General features: G+C 41.6%; 1 protein-coding gene across 1 annotated transcript in view; it reads right to left on the reverse strand.

The window, feature by feature from the left end:
* Positions 1–541: 541 nt before the first annotated feature.
* The window catches only part of LOC107385826 (contactin-4), a 230,531-nt gene continuing 211,444 nt past the window's right edge, over positions 542–19,628 (reverse strand). The window contains exons 22-24 of the mRNA XM_015959955.3: positions 14,870–14,982; positions 9,485–9,653; positions 542–5,514 (exon numbers count right to left, since the gene is read on the reverse strand). Of these exons, the coding sequence (XP_015815441.3) occupies positions 5,420–5,514; positions 9,485–9,653; positions 14,870–14,982 (377 nt within the window). The 3' untranslated portion in view covers positions 542–5,419. The remainder of the gene's footprint in view (positions 5,515–9,484; positions 9,654–14,869; positions 14,983–19,628) is intronic.

Consider the following 19,628-nt stretch of genomic DNA (forward strand, 5'->3'; position numbering starts at 1 on the left):
TTCAATACCATAGTATTTCATGACTGAAGTAATAAAATAAAGTAATACCAATTTAGGACATCATAAACATTCCTATGTTTTTTATAATAACTGTATGCATGTTACACGTTACAGTGAATAAAAAGATAAAGACGTTTCAAAGGAACATGTTAACTTGATACTTTGAATGGTACATGTACAAAAAGCAAAACTTAATGTCTAATGAGTATTTCTTTACCTATTTAAGAAGATGCACACAGATAAAGATGTCAAGTAACATTTTTCATAAAAATGGTCTAACCCACCCTATACTAACACACAGATGTGTGTGAACATTTGTTAAGTACATTACAATGGTCTCATAACGTTCAACACAAGGTGACATTTAAAGCATAACACACACATTTACTACTTTTCACCTCTCCCATAAACTTCTCAAATTATTTTATATTTGTCCTACACACTGTTGTGAATATTCTTAAAGGAGTGGGTGACTTCTTTAATCAATACATTTGCAGTGGTCACTAGTAGTGATGAATGGTTTGTAAGCCGTTCCGGGGGGGGGGGGGGGGGGGGGGACATTGCCCAGAAGTAAAAGTTGTGCACATCACAGCTGAGCTTCAGACAGCAGGCTGTTGTTCCTGATGTTTGGACATCTCGTCCGGATTGGATAGCAGCACTGCAACTCTCCCACCGACTTACAACACTGAAGTTTTAGCTCCACAAACAATACACGCCTGGAGGAGCTTCTGCTGTGAGGTGAAGTTCCTAATGATAATGGTTAGCTTAAACCAACTGAGACGTTTGCTGCTGATACTGGATGTTAAAACAGCAACAGCCTTTCCCGTCATGAGTCACGATGGGTGAGTCCATCCATCTATCCATTGTCTGAACCCGCTTTGTCCACGCAGGGTCGCGGGGGCTGGTGTCTATCTCCAGCGGTCAATGGGCAATCAGGCGGATTACACCCAGGACAGAGAGCCAGACCATCGCAGGGCAACACAGAGACACACAGGACAAACAATCATGCACACACACACTCACACCTAAGGACAATTCAGACAGACCAATTAACCTAACCGTCATGTTTTTGGACTGTGGGAGGAAGCCGGAGTACCCGGAGAGAACCCACGCATGCACAGGGAGAACATGCAAACTCCATGCAGAAAGATCCCAGGCCTGGAAGCGAACCCAGGACCTTCTTGCTACAAGGCAACAGCTCTAACCACTGCGCCACTGCGCAGCCCCTGGGTGAGTCCATGAACACTAATTCACAGTGTGACGTAGATCTGACAGGATTTTCAAATCCTAGTTTTCACCCTCAATTTTCTATCAGAAGCTAATCCAGGAGATAGATGTAGGAGACTATTTTCATGTTCATCCTGCAATAAACAGAGTGATCCCTTTGAATCATAACAAAAAAAAAATAAGTTTTTACAGTCAACCACACCTTTAAGAAAAATAATGCTACATGTGTTGCAGAGAGGCCATTATGTTAGGAAAACTATTCTGAAGAGTTTCCCGTGTGTTTCAAAGCTTATTCTGACATATAGACTGGTCATACTTTCTTCCTTTGGGTGTGCAGATTTAGTTGAGCACCTGAAGGCCACTCACACAGCGATTTTTGCAACTTTTGCTGTTGAGTTTTTATTTTTTAAGAAGTGGTTCCTCCTCATCACACACATTTACGAGAATGAATGTGTATCACGGGAACCTAGTCACTATGTGTGCACAGTTCACTACCATTCTTTTACAATTCATCCCAGACAAAAATAACATATAACTCATCATAACTAACATTCTTCATAAAATCTTGGAGAAGCCTGCCCTTTAAATAATAACCACATTCATTACATTTTAGTCTGTTTGATCTTGAGCACCAGTAAAAGTATACTCACTGATGCATTTCAGACATTTGATGACGTGTGTAAACCTCAGTTTGTTTGGAGGTTAGTTTAAAGCAGTGATTCTCAATTAATGGGCCGCCTCTGTCATGTGCGGTGTCCTTGTGATCCCCAGCCCCTTCCAGGTTTCCCTCCAGGTTCTCCTCATGTGTCCCTAAAGTCTCCTATGCCCCTTTTTGTCCCCAGCTCCCTCCCGGTTTCCCTCAGGTCTCTCCTAGTCACCCCTTCTGTAGTTTTCTATAGGTTCAGCTTTGAATTTTATTAGCCCCCTCTAGTGTGTGTGTTTTCCTTCACCACTTGTTAATTAGTCTCCCTCACTCCTCAGGTCATTAGTTATTTATATTCGGTTCTCCTGTGCCCTTAGTCTTTTAGGTTTATTTATTTAGAGATTCACAGGTTATGGTTTATCTCCTCCTCTGCTTGGTTTTCCCTTCCCATTTAGTTAATTGATCTCACCAGTCTCTCCTCAGTTCTCTCCCCACGCACCTGCTCCTCGTCTCCCAATAACCCAGCCCCTGTGTATATAACCCTGTCTGCGTCTCAATGTTTTGTCGTTCCATTATCTTGTCAGTGTTGTTCTGTTCCCCTTGAGAAGAATCTAGGTTCCTGCTCATAAATGAGCTTTTGTTTATGTCAGTCTGTTTTACTAGACTTTAGGCTTGGCTTCCTGCCTTTTGGATATTTACTCATAATCTTAATAAAAAGAATTTTCATTTATTCAACCGCTCCTGTCTGAGTTGTTCTGGGGTTCTGCAGTTTGGGTCCCAACCTCCTGCCTCAACGTGACAGACTGGACCCCCACTTGGAGATTCCCAGACGGAGAATACAGAACGGACGACAGATGCAACACTCTCCCACCTCTACTCTGTAATACCATGACAACTGCTAGCACTACCAACGAGCTAACACAAACAAATTGATGCTAAATAAGTCAGGAACTAAATAGATCCACACTGTTGGACGAAAATATGGACTTGCTGCAAGTCGAGTAGCAACAAAGCCAGGCCACAATCATTTTGTGATTTCATAGCCTCTTTTAGCTTCCTCAAATGGGTGTAGGCTAATGTTCACTCAGGTTTAGCTCCTTGCTTCACCTCCAAAAACATAACTCCAACTTTTACGCCCAAGCTCCACCATGCTGCCAACAAATGTCATGCTCTGTGTCCCTTTGTTCCCCAGCCCCCTCCTCTTCCCACTCCAGGCTCTCCTCTTGTGTCCTCCCAGTCACTCCCTGGTTTTCCAAGTTGTCTTTAGATTAGTTCTCCTCACCCATCTGGTTATTAGTGGTTTATTTTGCCCTCTGTCTTTTAGGTTTAGTTAGATTCATGTGTTATAGGTTAATGTTTATCTGCCCTCCTGTCAAGCTTTCCCTTCCCATTTAGTTAATTGGTTCCACCAGTTTCTCCTCAGCTCTCACTCCTCACACCTGTCACCTGTTTCCCTGATTACCTCCCTCTTCTTTATAAGCCTTGTATTGTCACTCTGTGTTTGTTGGGTCATTTCATTTGTCAGAGTGTTCCTGTCCTCCTCGTGTCTTCCTGTTCAGTCCCACGAATGAGTTTTCTTTTTGTTTTCGGTAAGGTTGAGTTTTGATTTGTTTTTAGTGCCCTTTGGTTTTTGGCACCTTCATCCTTTAAAATAAAAGATATTTTTTTGAACACTTCTCCTGCCTTGAGTCGTTCTGGGTTCTGCATTTTTGGTTTCCACCTCCTCCATCCTGATCGTGACAACAAAAAAACAAACTTCTTTTTCCCCTTCTTGTATTTTTCATTGGTTGGCAAACTGGCAAAAGCTAACTGCTAGCTTTAAAATTAATTGCTGACACAAAAAATAGTTAATAGTTGTTGTTAAGCAGGTAAGGAGCGCCTGCACCTACCATCTCCACAAAACTGGTAAGCGTTTCTGGGCAGCAGAGTGCTGTCCCATGTGAAGTTGGTCCGGTCCGACCCCCAATCCGACACTTCTGGGTCTTTTTGTTTAGTGGCCCTCAGACCATTACATTTGAGGAACCCTTGTGTAAGCCAAAGAGGCTATATTGTCCCCTCAGGAAGTCCGGCGTCTGCCCCAATGTCATCTCTAAGTGAGAAAACCTCCAGAAGAAATGGACAAGGAGGCATTCTAATCAGATGTCTGAACTACATCATTTGAGTTATTTCAATGATATTATCTCTATTAGGAGTTTTTCCCTTGATGATGGCACTCCTCAATTTTCTCTAGAGTGTGACGTGTTCTACGAGGACTGAGAAGTTTGTTTGCTCAAGCTGGCTAAAACAAGGAAAAAAGGTTCTGCTCAAGGAAACTCAAGTGCCGAACTCAGCAATAGTTGCCACACAAAAAAATGTTCTGCCAATATGATGTCTTCTGTAAGAACTGGTAAGCAACTACTCCTTAGTTCAGCTGCAAGAACATTTATTTTCCTCACTGCCTTGGGAGTACGACCAAATATCTCAGTTCTTGAAGAGGATGTAACAGCTTTACGGCAGAGCCCGGCCACCCTACAGAGGAACCCATTTCAGCCGCTTAGATTCAGGTTCAAGTTTTTGGTCTTGATCCAAACCTTTTATGATGAGTGTGTGTTGGAACGCAGATAGACCAGAAAAGCCAGAGCCTTGCCTTTCAGATCAGACCCTTCCTCACCAAGAAAGACTACATCTGGAGATGAAGCACTACGAATGGTACTTAAACTCCCTAGCTCGAGGCAGATACTCCTAATCCAGAAGGCGCGTTCAACCTTTTGCAAGTTAAGCAGCATGACCTCTGATATGGAAGACCTGACTCTAAGTAGGGCTGCTTCACTCAGCTGTGAACATTCTCAGTGGTCGCTGAAGGTCATGGCTGGAAAACACCAACAAAACCACATTGTCAGCAAAAAGCTGAGATGAGACCCTGAGGATCTCAAACCTCCTCTCCAGCACAAGATCAGGAGACAAGGGCCTAGCAGAGAAGGCAGATGCATTTTGTAAATAAATAAGAAAAAGTGTAGCATCACTGTTGAAGCCACATCCTCCTGACTGAGCGGTTTGATCTTTACAATAGCCTGAAGGTTGACATCTGGACATCCTGTATTTCTATCTGACATTTAGCTAAAATCAATCCCACTACCAGCTTATGTCAGATTCCTCAGCGTAAAGCAGCAGGCATGAAAACAGCAACACTGACTGGACACCATCACGCTGAGATGAGTGACACACTTTCAAAAACAAAAGTTGAGGAATCAGAGGAAAGGAAAGAAGACAAAGACTGAATAACTAAGACTCTTGAAAACAAGAGAGAACATGGCATGAACATGTTTGTAAGTTTCTTCATCAGTGAAATTCAGTCATTTATTTCTATGAGGGAAAATTCCTGCTTCCTGGAGTGATCAGGCCTGCAGGAGATGGTTGATTCTGCGTTTCAGAAAGGCCCTTACATTCGTTCCAAGTTGGGTTGGGAAAAACTGTGGTTAAGAAACATTCTTCTTGTTTCTGATTACTCTGGATATCTAAAATTTGGGGAAAATGTGCACTATTATCGGATATCCTTGAGTTTTAATAGCATCAATATCTGAGCAAATAATCCAAAGAAAACACCCAGAACAGGAGACAGGGAATGGTGACTGGAACTGGACAAACATATCCTTTTGAGCCAAGACCTAGAAAAAAAAGAGAAAAGAAGAGTTTTTTTTAGTATTTCAATATTTTTTATTATATTCAAAGTATTTTATATGCAGATCTATCAAGTAAGTTTTGAATCACAGTATACGGAACAGGATTACGGCTACTGATAAGAAATAAAGGAAGAGAAAATGAAAATTTCTGACTTGGATCTCTGAGAAAAAAGTCAGGATTTTGAGAAAAAGTCACCATTATTTTTCTTTTCTTTTCTGGGCATTTAATCCTCTTTCATAACAACCGATCGTGAGAAAAAAACCTGGGAAAGTCAAACATTTAATGTGAAAGAAAATGTAAAAAAAACAACTGTTTTGATCATTTGACAAACGGTTTAGTTTATTCTATGTTATTACATAGTTAAAATAATAAATATGAAAATCTTCACACATTCAAACTTTTTCTGTGTTTAATCCATGATGGACATGAGCACCTGTGTTTAATAGGTGAGTTTGACAACGAGTTTTAAAAAGGCGCCACGTAATCTCACGAGCTTTCCACCAAATGTTGTTTTGGAATTTTAATTCAAACAAAAAGCAAGAACTGGTAAACAGCCACAAGAGCTTGGCTCCTCCCCCCTCATGCTGGTCACCTGCCGGGTCACATTTTGCTGTAGAATGGTACCACAGCAGGAGAATGATGGAGCAGGTTTTTGTACATTTTTGGGGAGGTACATGAAACACAAATGTCCTTACTTCTGTTCAGTCTGTTTTGTCAATAAGACAGCACATAAAAAAGCACCTTGATGATAAACTGCACTAGAAAGACTAAGACATCGCTGGACAATAATAAACTGTTGATTTTTAAAACGTTTGCTGCTTCAGTGTTTCACGATCTTGTTGTCAAATGATTCTATGACGCATTAAAGTAGCATTACAAGCAGCCTTGTTTGTTTTACATAAACAGCCCCACAAATCATTATGGCATGTTTTCAATCAGACGAACCCTAAGGATCATAAGGACCAAGGCAGCGGGTAGCAGGGCCGAACAAACAGGAAGTGGGATCTGTGTGTTAAGATGATTACATCACTGATGCTGAGCAGGATGAAAAATAAATTAAAACATTTTTTTTAGTCTGATGCTTTTGTTTTAAAAATGTTCTTCTGGTAAAACAAAGAAAATATAGAAATGAAAATTTGCAAATGTGTGTAAAAGTGTAAACACTGATGTGATGGAATGCTTTTAAAAAACAGAGGTTAGATGAAAGAAAAGGCAGAGATGGGAATTATGGCTTCAACAAGTCATCCCCATGTTGTGTTTGTGTTCTGGTCAGCAACTGAACCAGGTTCATTCACTGTGCTGATTGAAATGACCTGGTTTTGTTGCTGAGCTGAACAAAGACATGACATGAAGATGACCTGTTGAAGCCATAATTCCCATCTCTGTAGGATGGCTTCCTCTCCTGGGTTAGAAATTAGAACTGAAAACATATAAACACCAATGAGCGATTGCTTCAGCTCCTTTTATTTGTAATTACTTTAATATAAAAAGTAAAATGAAGATGAATGAGAATGTCACAAGTGCATGTAATTTGACGGCATTTTATATGACCTTGTTATATGATCTGCATTCATGCATCTGAGTTTTGTTTGTCCACCGACCTCTGGAAGACTGACCGCACGTTTGTGTTTCCTGTTCAATGATCCACCAAGTTCTGACTTTATCATTCTGGCCCATGCTCCATGCTGCTATTGTTCATCACCACTATGTTCTTAGATGGTTGGGAGGAGTTTTTCTTCAATTCTTAGTCCATAAAAGCTCAGAACACTGTGTGCAAGAGACCAAAGCGTTTGTCTCGGTTCCTCAGATATAATGATGTACCACACGGCTGCACCATGTTCACATTTTACTTTAGCCTTTGATTTTACAACTCCAATGTTATTTTTTACCAGGATTTATTAGGGCTGGGCAATATAGACAAAAACGTATTTCCCAATGTGTTTTTAGCTGATATATATGTTGATAGCTTTCTTCTTGTAGAATATTTACATGCTAACTCCATTCAAGCTGTCTTGTGAAATGATATACATAACTTAATCAGCAGATTAAATGCATTAAAATCTGGGCTATCAGCCGATTAAAAAAATTTACTAATTAATCGCACAATTTTCTGTAATTAATTGTGATTAATCGCAATTTATCTGATCATTAGCCTGGCTGCTCTTACACTTTTTTCCAACTTTATATTTCTCTATGAAAAAATAAGTTGTCACACACTCTATGGAAACTTTCAGTGAATCCACAAATAGTGGCTTTCAAATGGTTTTGATTACTTTTTGGAAGTTTAGAAAAGAAGTAGATGAGACAGCATGTCTGATAATTTAGTTCCTCATCTGATAATATTAGAACATGTCAGTAATGTCTGAGGGGCTTTTATAAACACTGTATAACTAACACTCCTGGACAGGGTTTGGATTACACAGAGGCTTCTGGGGAGCCCGGTTATAGGGGTGGGGGGTGTTCTGTTTTGCCTTGGCCCCCAGAATGCCTTGAAACGGCCCTGGGTGTGTGACTGAGTTTTGAAGGTGATCTGAATTGTATCAGATGTATAAATATTACATGTATATAACTTATTGTTTTATACAGGTAAAAACGTGTAGTGGAGATAAATCTACGTACATTTGACGTTTCAACACTTTGTTTTGTTTTCTTGTTTTTATTTAACTATTTTCCTGTCCTGTCTGTCTCTCATCTTCCTGCATCTCCCCTAAACTCTCCAGAAACTCTGCTGCCTGGATTCTTACTTTTTCCACCTCATCAGTTACTTTTGAGAAGATCAAAGGGATCTCCTGACCACAAAGCAGAGAGCGCATTTTGATGCTGCGTCAGTGAGGTGAAATCACCGCAGCACCGCACAGCACAGGTGATGAGCTTCGCAGCAGCAGAGCGCTTCGGGCACAAATAAGACAGAAAGTAGAGAATATGTGCGGACATGAACAATCGTGGGTTAATTATAGTTTTTTGGTTGCGCCACTTTGAGAATGGACCGTGCGCAGGATGCAACTGCCTGGAGCGCACCAACGATCAGCTCTCTGCCGCTCTCTGTGCTCTCCGCTCAAAGAACCCCTGTTACGCTGAGAGCACATAAATCACCCCCCACCCCCACCCCGACGCCCCTGACAGAGAATGAAAAGTGGACATCTCCGGGGAAAAGAGGACATATGGTCACCCTAGTTTACATTATCTGAGGACAAAGAAGCACACTTTTTTTAACGATGTGACCTGAGAGTGAGAATAATCTCTCACAAGGCACTGTGGTTGCAGGGGTTGACAGGTACTTGCATGCAACAGGTGCTAGTCTGGAATGTGCTTCTTCTCTCTTCAACCACCACTGTAATGGACAGTCTCCAATATCAGTTTTGGGCTCTGCTTTGTACCGATCTAGACAGCGCTCCATGGACAGCATTGTCCATGCTAGCATGCTAGCATGGACAGTGCTGTCCATGCTAGCATGGTAGCAAGCTTGTCCTCTCCTCTTTTTCTGCTGCTGCTGCTTCTAATCATTCCCAGCAGGTCAGACACCGGCATGGCGCAATGCTGCCCCCTCCTTCAGAGCCGCTCACGAGTTTGAGGTGTCGGATTATGTAAAATTTTAAATAATTACGTTAATTTTTTAATGCATTAAACATTTCACATTAATTAACTAAATGAACACATTATTTTTCACAGCACTAATTAAAATGTATTGAATCTTGTCTAACACTAACCTTAGTGCCTATTCTCTATCAGTCTGAGCTTTAGAAAAACTACTACAGCTGTGTGTTAACACATGTAGGTTTAAATCTTTATGTGGTTTTACATTTTTATACTGTATTTGTATATATGTACTCCACAAGTGTTGCTTGAGAGGTGCTAATGCAGCATCAGTCGCTCAGGGGATTAGCTACACAGCCGTACTGCTCCTCTCCCGTTTCCATCTCTAATCACGTGTGCTGCAGAGCCTTTGAAACTTACTGGACATCTTTGGTATGCGAATATGGCCACTGGTGGCGCCATCCCCCCCCTCACTCAGAGCTTTGATCTCAATTAGGTAGTCCTCTCCAGCAGGGATTTGCAGTTCCACGTTGGTCTTATTGGTTTCCAGCACCGCGGTCCGGCCATGCCACTTTTGTCGATACACAACCTGAAAGAGAGGAAGGATCCTGCGTTGAACAACGACTCCATCAGATGTAACAGTAAAATACTAAAACATTCATGACCACTGAGCACTGACATGAACAAATGTAGACACGATTGTTGGTACCGTTCAGCCCTTAAACTCACACACTTTGTTCACAAATAAAACATTTCTTTTGAGTTTATTTTCAACTATTCATTTTAGTTAAATGAAAATGTCACAGACAATGGCGATAGTTTCCCTTGTCATATTTCAGTGGCTGCACCTTTTGCAGAAACCAATGAGCCATCTGGATTTGCCAACAAACGCATCGACTCACTCTTCTGTTTCGGCTGTCTCAGGTTTGAGGGTCAGTCTCCACGCTGCTGTTTCTAGAGATTTTCCATATAACCATTCTCATATGTTCAATAGCATGGTGATATGGGTTCAGAAGGGACCATTTAAGAAAAGTCTGTTTTGTCAGCCAGTCTTCAGATGTTTTTGACTTTTTGCTTTGTGCCTTAATCCTTTTAGAGGACTCATATCTACAAACGGAGACCAATCTGACTAGCCTGAGTTTTTCCTTCTTTCTCTTCTATCTTTCCTCTGATTCAGCATTTAGTTTTTAGCTGCTTCACTCACACCTTCACAAATATCTGGTCCTAGCTAAAACTCACTAACTGATCGTAGAACAGTTAGTCCAGCCTTAGTATTTGGTAAACCTTTATAAAGGATTGAGATGGTCCTCTAACATCTGAGCTTTACAGACAGCTCTAGTCTTTGCTTCCTGGCCCCTGTGCAGTGTGGTCCTCACCTTGATACTAAACCACCCAGCAGCAGGTCGGTTCTCTTTACTGTAAATAGGCTTGTGTGAACCTAATTAAGGTGAAACACAGTTTAAAACATGAGTAGTATGCAGGATAATGAGTCTCTTTAACAGGGTTTCAACAAACCGTACTGAAATGTTTAAAAATATATTTCCAAAATAAACATCAAATCATTGATGTTTGCAATTTTTGTCACTCACTACCAAACATTGGATAATTGCTCCCGATTAAATCACTTTTCTAGAGAAATGAAGGTTCACTGAGCTGTAAAAGGACCAGCCGCTTAGTCTGCATTTGTATAGTTTTTTCTCAGTGAATGTATACACCCAAACACTCCAAATCAGCAGATGTGAGCACTGACAGATTGTGAATATTCATCCCTCTCGGGAGGAGGTTATAAGTTCAGAATGTCTGGGGGGATCATTTGTCCCAATGAGTCAATGCAGAAAAACAGCCAGGGCCTGAGACATTCATTGTAACATTTAGTCATGCATTTTCATTGTGGTCAAATTGTTTTTCCCCTTAAAAGAATAAAAAAACACTATTGAGAAGCAGACTGCATTTGAAAACAAGAAAAATGTTGTTCTGTACAATTATTAAACTGGTCTCTTCTATGAAACGTTGGCTTCTATACAAAAAAGCTCTACAAAAGACTTATCTGTAAATGATGCAGACTGCATAAATGTGCAATAAATTAACATATTTGAGGAACACATTATCAAAAACTGTGTGTTGTGGAAGTTTTGTATTTCATTGCTTTAATCCTGTTAACAAATGTCCTGAAGCATCCCCTCACTCAGACACACCCACACACTGTTCTCTCCCCCCCCCCCCCCCACACACACACACACACGCACGCACACACACACACACACACACACACACGCACACGCACACGCACACACACACACACACACACACACACACACACACACACACACACACATTCTTGTCTCAGTGACTACGTTTACATGCAGCCAATATCTGGGTTATGATCGGGTTAAGGTCGGGATTCGGGTTTCTGAGTTGATCAGAATAACCCGTTTACAAGCATAAATAGAAAGAGTTACCTCCAACTTGCATAACCCGATTTAAATGCGGACATTGGGGTAGCGTCAAGAGGTATGGACTACGTCCAGACGCAATATGCCTCATTTCCGGTTCTTCTTGTTCCGGTATCCGTGAAAACAACAACATGTTTCCCAGTTCGGAAGAGATAGCGACCGCGTTTGTTTGCGCTTTAGTTTCTTACGTCACTCCAAAAGTGTGGCGCTGTGCCGCAACTCGCCATGTTGCTCCCAACTTGTTTACTTCCGGTGTTCTGGCGCGTGCAAGACGTCTCGCTACTCAAAAGACCAAGATTCCTTGCGAACAGAGCATGCGCAGAACACACGCTTTGATGGGGATATCCCGATATGCGTTTACACGACCAAACATTCGGGTTAGAAAAGGGTTACCCCAGGTGTAGTAACCGGGTTTTTAAAAACCCGGTTATGAGCATATCCGGGTTTTTGGCGGTGTTTACATGGCCGTGCGGAACCGGGTTTTTGTGAATATTCGGGTTTTAAAAGGGTTACTGGCTGCATGTAAACGCACTCATTCATATACACTCTCTCTCTCGCTCTCACACACACACACACACACACACACATTCTTGTCTCAGTCATACACACTCTCTCTCTCTCTCACACACACACACACACACACACACACACACACACACACACACACACACACACACACACACACACACACACACACACACACAATTACCTCACCCCCATTCTTATCTTTTTGTTTAAATAAAGTCTGTGACCAGATGTTCGGGGCATTTTGCCTCGTGCATATGCCGCAGTTATAACTGGTTGACTTGTTGTCTCATTGTCTCCCTTTCTCTCCGACTACAGGAAATGGGTTATTGATAAACATATTGATAAATTCCCTAAAACTGTAATTTCCTTAAAAGTTGAAGACATATGAGTCATTGTTGTGGTGGTTTGAAGAGGCTCAATTCCCTCAGTGGCAGGTCTCCCTTCTTTTTATCAACTGGAACAGATCTTTGAATTTTGAAATGCCAGACTTCTCCAATGACAAAGCCATTTGCTAGGATGACAGCTGCTAAGAAACTGTACATATTTCTCTGGCACCAGCATTAATTTAGGTGAAGAAATATATTTACATTTTTTTGATGACGAATGAACTTTTTTCTGTTAAACTAAACTAAAACCAACAATAAACAAAATTATGACTAATGTCAATCTGCCCAAGGCTGCTCTTCATCACCAATTCTGTTCATGACTTTTATGGACAGGGATTCTGGGTACAGCCAAGGTGCTGAGGAGATTCGTTTTGGTGGCCTAAGGATCAGGTCTCAGCTTTTTGCCAGTGAAGAGGTCCTGTTGGTTTAATCAGAACGTGATCTACAGCTTTAGCTGGAGCAGTTCACAGCTGAGATGACAATCAGCTCCAGTAGATCTGAGACCATGGTCCTGAGTTGGAAAAAGGGTAGAATGCCTTCTCCAGATCATAGATGAGGTCCTGCCTCAAGTGGAGGAGTTTTAAGTAACTCTGGGTCTTATTCACAAGTGAGGGAAAGCTGGTGCGTGAGACTGACAGGTGGATTGGTGCTGCATCTGCAGTGATGCGGGTGTTGTGACGATCTGTCGTGGTGAAGAGAGAACCGAGCCAGAAGGCAAAGCTCTCGATTTACCGGTTGATCTATCTTCCTACCCTCACCTATGGTCACAAGCTTTGGGTAGTGACCGAAAGAACAGGATCGGGGATACAAGCGGCAGAAATTATTTTCTTCTGGAGGAGCTCGCCCAAGTGCCTGGCGAGAGGGACGTCTAGGCCTCTCAGCTTAAGCTGCTTCCCCTGTAACCTGACTCCGGATAAGTGGATGAAAATGGATGGATGGATGGATGAACGATAAATAAAAGATGGCAACGGAAAATGATAGTAAAGAAGAACCAATCCGCAATACAGCAATACAGGATAAGAAAAATAACAATGACTAGAGCTGGTCTTTTATGTCTAAAAAGAGAAAATGTCCACAGCTGGAAGAAAAGCATTAAAGGAAGTTTTGCCTTGCACCCCCTAATGGCTGCTAGTAAAACCAAAAGTGAAACTTGTCTTCTTGCTGTGCGTTTGTCTTTTTAACACCTTAAGCTGAAATGTCTCCCCACCCTTCATTAGTGTCTACAGGAGTAATTCATCACTACATCAAACAAATCAGCTGTGTTTGTGATCAAAAACATGTAAGAATTGTGTTGGAAATAGACTGCAGCACCAGGTATGTCAGCTCCTCTTTACAAGGTCCAACACACACAAGGGGTGGAAGAGTCTTACTGACATTTCGTTAACCCTGTAAAGCAGAGGTATTCAATCCCAGTCCTGGGGGGCCGGTATCCAGCATGTTTTAGTTTTAGCTCTGTTTCAACACACTTGATTTCAATCAGCAGGTGATTAACAGGCCTCTGTAGACCTGATGAGGTGCTGCACAGGTGATTCAACCACTGAATCAAATGTGTTAGAACATGGAAACCACTAAAACATACTGGTTATCAGCCCTCTAGGACTAAAATTGAATATCCTGGCTGTAATGGATCATTTTAGCACATACTTGCCCAAGAAATGTATTTAAAAATATGAAAAATTTTCCAAGTAAGTGTAACGATCTGAAAAATATTTGCTTGGTGAGAACACATCCAGGATTTCCCCTGGTTTTAAACGTCTTACTGTGGTAGCAGCAAGTGTTGGCGAGTCAGGGCAGGTGGAGTGAATATCTGCAGGTGCAGCAGGACTGAACTGGTGGAGACTTACATCTGGTGTTTTAATCGGTTTTTGTTTCTGTGGTGCTGTCACAGCCAATATTATCAGCAATCAGGGTTCTAGCTGTGATTTTGTGAGGAAAAAAACATTCAGGTGGCTCAGAACAAAGTTCAGGCAGCCCACTTTGGTAAAACAGTGTAGGGAAAACTCTATTGCATTATTAGAGTAACACCTTGTGATGTTTTGATGGTGTGATGTCATTTCCTGTCATGTTTATAATACTGCACATTATACAGGTTTGTTCATGTCAAACTGTCAATGTGTATTTTGGTATTTTCCATTAAGTTTAAACAATATTATATAATAACAAAATATATTAAACATTTTATTGATCTAATTTTTTTAATTTAGATTACAATTTTCATACTTCATACCTACTAAGTTGGTGTAGTTAACATTTCCTTTGAAATGATTGCATCAAAAGAAATAAACATATGTTTTAGTCGACTAAAATAAGACAAAATTTAAAACTAATTGGATGACTAAACTGTGACAAATTAAAAAGTCAGGTCAAAGGACTAAGACTAAAACTAATATTAAACATCTTATCAAGTTTACACACTGTTTGGTCCTGGACCTTCTCACCTTGTATCCCATCACCTCAGACTCGTTCTCCATGGCCTTGACGTGCTCCCACCTCAGAAGGATCTTTGAATTGGTCAGGAGCCACTCGATGCCTGCGGGAGGTTGACTGGGTGCTACAAGATGAGCAGACAAAGAAACACAACGTGACAAAATTATTAACCTCATGTTAGTTGGTGTTATTTTTTTTTTACAATGCTGCGGTGAATCATGATTGAATTAGAAAACTTGAAATTAACCAGATTTTCCTTTAGAAAAATGAAGAAAAAAATGTGCCATTTATTGAAGCAGGTATTTTCACTAATTTGAATGTTATTAAAGGCCCAGTGCTTTAGGTGGGCCAGTAAGCATGACACTATAAAATTTTACCTTAAAGCGTATTGGGAATATTTCCTGGAGTACCTTGTGTACCGATACATTTACCAGCCATGTATTAGTCAATATCTATCTCTATAAAAAAAAATAATAATAACTGTCCGCCTTCAGGTAAACAGCAGCCATTCACAATTCCACCATCCAGGTAACGTTGGTCGAACCTTCCCCTGCCCATACGATTCCAATCCCCATCCCACCCCTCTTCAGCAGAGATCCGAGTGGCCTCCCCTCCAGTTTCATAATTGTCTAAGAGGAGTACCAGCACTTATTTCGTTTGGTTTCTGGTTTTAAAGGCTACTGCACATGATGCAAAATGATAGAGAAGTGAATAGAACAGAATGTATACTGTGTGTGTCTGTATGTAATATTTGTATATATATATATATATATATATATATATATATATATATATATATATACAGGTCCTTCTCAAAAAATGTGCATATTGTGATAAAGTTCATTATTGTCTGTAATGTACTGATAAATATTAGACTTTCATATATATTAGATTCATTACACACAACTGAAGTAGTTCAAGCCTTTTATTGTTTCTAATATTGATGATTTTGGCATAAAGCTCATGAAAATCCAAAATTCCTATCTAAAAAAATTACCATATTTCATCCGACCAATAAGAGAAACGTGTTTTTAATACGAAAAAAGTCAACCTTCAAATAGTTGTGTTCAGTTATGCACTCAATACTTGGTCGGGAATTCTTTTGCAGAAATGACTGCTTCAATGTGGCGTGGCATGGAGGCAATCAGCCTGTGGCACTGCTGAGGTGTTATGGAGGCCCAGGATGCTTCGATAGCGGCCTTAAGCTCATCCAGAGTGTTGGGTCTGGCGTCTCTCAACTTTCTCTTCACAATATCCCACAGATTCTCTACGGGGTTCAGGTAAGGAGAGTTGGCAGGCCAGTTGAGCACAGTAATACCATGGTCAGTAAACCATTTACCAGTGGTTTTGGCAGTGTGAGCAGGTGCCAGGTCGTGCTGAAAAATGAAATCTTCATCTCCATAAAGCTTTTCAGCAGATGGAAGCATGAAGTGCTCCAAAATCTCCTGATAGCTAGCTGCATTGACCCTGCCCTTGATAAAACACAGTGGACCAACACCAGCAGCTGACATGGCACCCCAGACCATCACTGACTGTGGGAACTTGAGTCTGGACTTCAGGCATTTTGGCATTTCCCTCTGCCCAGTCTTCCTCCAGACTCTGGCACCTTGATTTCTGAATGACTTGCAAAATTTGCTTTCACCCAAAAAAAGTACTTTGGACCACTGAACAACAGTCCAGTGCTGCCTCTCTGTAGCCCAGGTCAGGCGCTTCTGCCGCTGTTTCTGGTTCAAAAGTGGCTTGACCTGGGGAATGCGGCACCTGTAGCCCATTTCCTACACACGCCTGTACACGGTGGCTCTGGATGTTTCTACTCCAGACTCGGTCCACTGCTTCCGCAGGTCCCCCAAGGTCTGGAATCGGTCTTCTCCACAATCTTCCTCAGGGTCTGGTCACCTCTTCTTGTTGTGAAGCGTTTTCTGCCACATTTTTTCCTTCCCACAGACTTCCCACTGAGATGCCTTGATACAGCACTCTGGGAACAGCCTATTCGTTCAGAAATGTCTTTCTGTGTCTTACCCTCTTGCTTGAGGGTGTCAATGATGGCATTCTGGACAGCAGTCAGGTCTTACCCATGATTGCGGTTTTGAGTAATGAATCACGCTGGGAGTTTTTAAAAGCCTCAGGAATCTTTTGCAGGTGTTTAGAGTTAATTAGTTGATTCAGAACGTTTGGTTCGCTATTGCTTGTTTAGAGAACCTTTTCATGATATGCAAATTTTTTGAGATAGGAATTTTGGGTTTTAATGAGCTGTATGCCAAAATCATCAATATTAGAAATGATGAAAGGCTTGAACTACTTTCATATGAAAGTCTAATGTTTATCAGTACATTACAGACAATAATAAACTTGATCACAATGTGCTAAGTTTTTGAGAAGGACCTGTATATATATATATATATATATATATATATATATATATATATATATATATATATATATATAATTTATTTTTATTTATTTATTTATTTTTCTTCAGAATCAGAATGATTTGTTTCCATATGTGTAGGATAACCTGGTGACCCAAGAAAACAGAGATAAGCAAAAAATATGAAATAAAAAATAAGCACACTAGATAATTATAGAGAGGAAATGAGTCAGACTGCAGAGGGGAAGAAACTGTTCTTGGCGAGAGGTTCTTGTCCGAATGGAGAGCCTCCTGCCCCAATTGCCCCAATCGTGGCTATTTTTAACCAAGCTGATTGGCGATTGCACCGTTGCCCATTCCAGGCTTGTGGAGTTCCACAGCTTAGTCTCTGGTGTTTTAGACAGCTCAGACAGTCTTGCCCATGGTAGTTGAAGTATATTGTCAGTCAGACAGATGCTAATAATTTAGATTGATAAGTGGAGTAGAAGTTGGCTTTTTAAAAGATATGGTAACAGGTCTCTGAGAGCCAGAAGTCTTGCTTATTGCCAGATGTTCAAATACTTATGTGCAGCAGTGTAATGCAAATAAATTATTTAAAAACCATGAAATCTTATTTCCTGTTTTTTTTTGTTGCTTTTTGATGACGTCTCTCACAGACTGTGAGTCACAGTGGGAATACACAGTGAATGGCAGACCCCTCCATAATTTCTAAGTAAGAAAACTTGCATAGTCACATGACGTGGACGTCTTTATTTTTGTATGGCGTAAATCCTCCAATATTAGCCTGTATTTAATTAACTGCCGGGTATCATATTTTGGCCGGTGTCGGAGTCGGCGGAGGTGAATAATGGCCATTTTTTATTGTGGCCGAGTGGAATGAGGTAACAAGCAAGTACGGGGAGCGCTTGTGTCATCCGTCTCACTTTTGATTTGCCAGTGATAGACCGCGAGGGTAACTTTAACCATGCGGAGACGAAGAGGAGGCAAAAATTTGATATCAAGTTCAAAGAGAACATGCTGATTATGCTGCAGAACACTCTGGGGAGCAGTAGCAGGGATTGGATGAACTAGTCACTAGTTGACTTCACCGCTCTACAGACTTTTTATGCCTGTCATCGACTAGTCGCTGTCACGTGATAATGACCGGCAAGACGCAGTCCACGGAGAAGACAGCAGCCTGCTGTCAGCAGGTGACAGGTGATGCGCCCCGATCCACAGCAGCGAAACGCATCAGGTACAAATAAAAGAATAAAAAAACAAAAAACATAAAAGGAAATGAGCCGACATGAACGATCGCGTGTTAAATTAGTTTCTGAGGTGGCGACACCTGATTTGATAATGTTACTGTGGCCGTGCTCAGGACGCAGATGTCTGGAGCGCGTCAACAATCAGAGCTTTGCATGCGCAAGCTGGTTAAGGTTAGGATGGGGGTGAGGGGAATGTTAAATTGCAAGAGGGTAAACGTCACAATTTGGTTAAATGTCCGTTTTACGGCGGGTGTCAGTACCGATGCTCTGGCACAGCGCGTTGCCTCCCGTGGCCGGCAAGAAGCGAGCACTCCGCTGTTTTTGCGGTCGGTAGATCTTTTAGAACTGCAGTTCAAAGGTAACTCATAAGGTGAATATATACGAACCCAGGTAGCAGTTTTTCTTTAGGATTGAGAGGAGATGCAGGAAGATAATAAACAGGCAGGACAGAAAAATAGTCAAATAAAAACAAGTTAGTTTTTGTACCTGGTGGTTGCAACAAACAGACACCATTGAAGGTAATCAGAAGTGAGGAACAGAAAATGAAATAATTATTTTAATGTTTAGAGCAGCAGGAACTCCGAGAGGCTGCAGGCGCAACAGTGAGTTTGTGGCCGCTGCGCAGGGGGAGGGGGGAGAGGGCTGAAGCAGAAACTACCATTGTTAAAAGAAATGTGTTTAACTTTGAAAATGTGGGCGCAATTTTAATTGTCAAAAACTCCAGCGAACCATTAGTTCATTTTGCTCAAATAGAAATTGAGACCTGCCTCTATTTCTGGTCCTCCTTCCAATAAAGGCCTGGAGCTTGATGAGCTTGAGTCAAATGGGTCATTCCCATCTGTACCGGGTCGGCCCGGGCCGGGTAGCCCCAGTCGGCCCCAGCCTGGCCCGGTTGATTCCACACATCCTTGTCTTAAGCCCATGTGGGCTGATTCTACCCACCAATCAGAGGCTTGCTCTAATGGAAGGTGTGAATTTGCTGTCAGCAGTGGGTGTGTTGGCCCTGGTCGGCCTGAAGCAGACCCCCTCGAGAAGAGGGCTGAGAATGAGCCTTGGTTGGCCCGGAAAAATACCAGGCCACCCAGATATGTAAACAACCTACGCTACCCGGCCCGGGCCGACCCGGGACAGATGGGAATGCCCCAAAATACAGAC

The sequence above is a fragment of the Nothobranchius furzeri genome, chromosome 3 (assembly GCF_043380555.1).
Source record: "Nothobranchius furzeri strain GRZ-AD chromosome 3, NfurGRZ-RIMD1, whole genome shotgun sequence".
In the NCBI taxonomy this organism is placed as follows: Eukaryota; Metazoa; Chordata; class Actinopteri; order Cyprinodontiformes; family Nothobranchiidae; genus Nothobranchius; species Nothobranchius furzeri.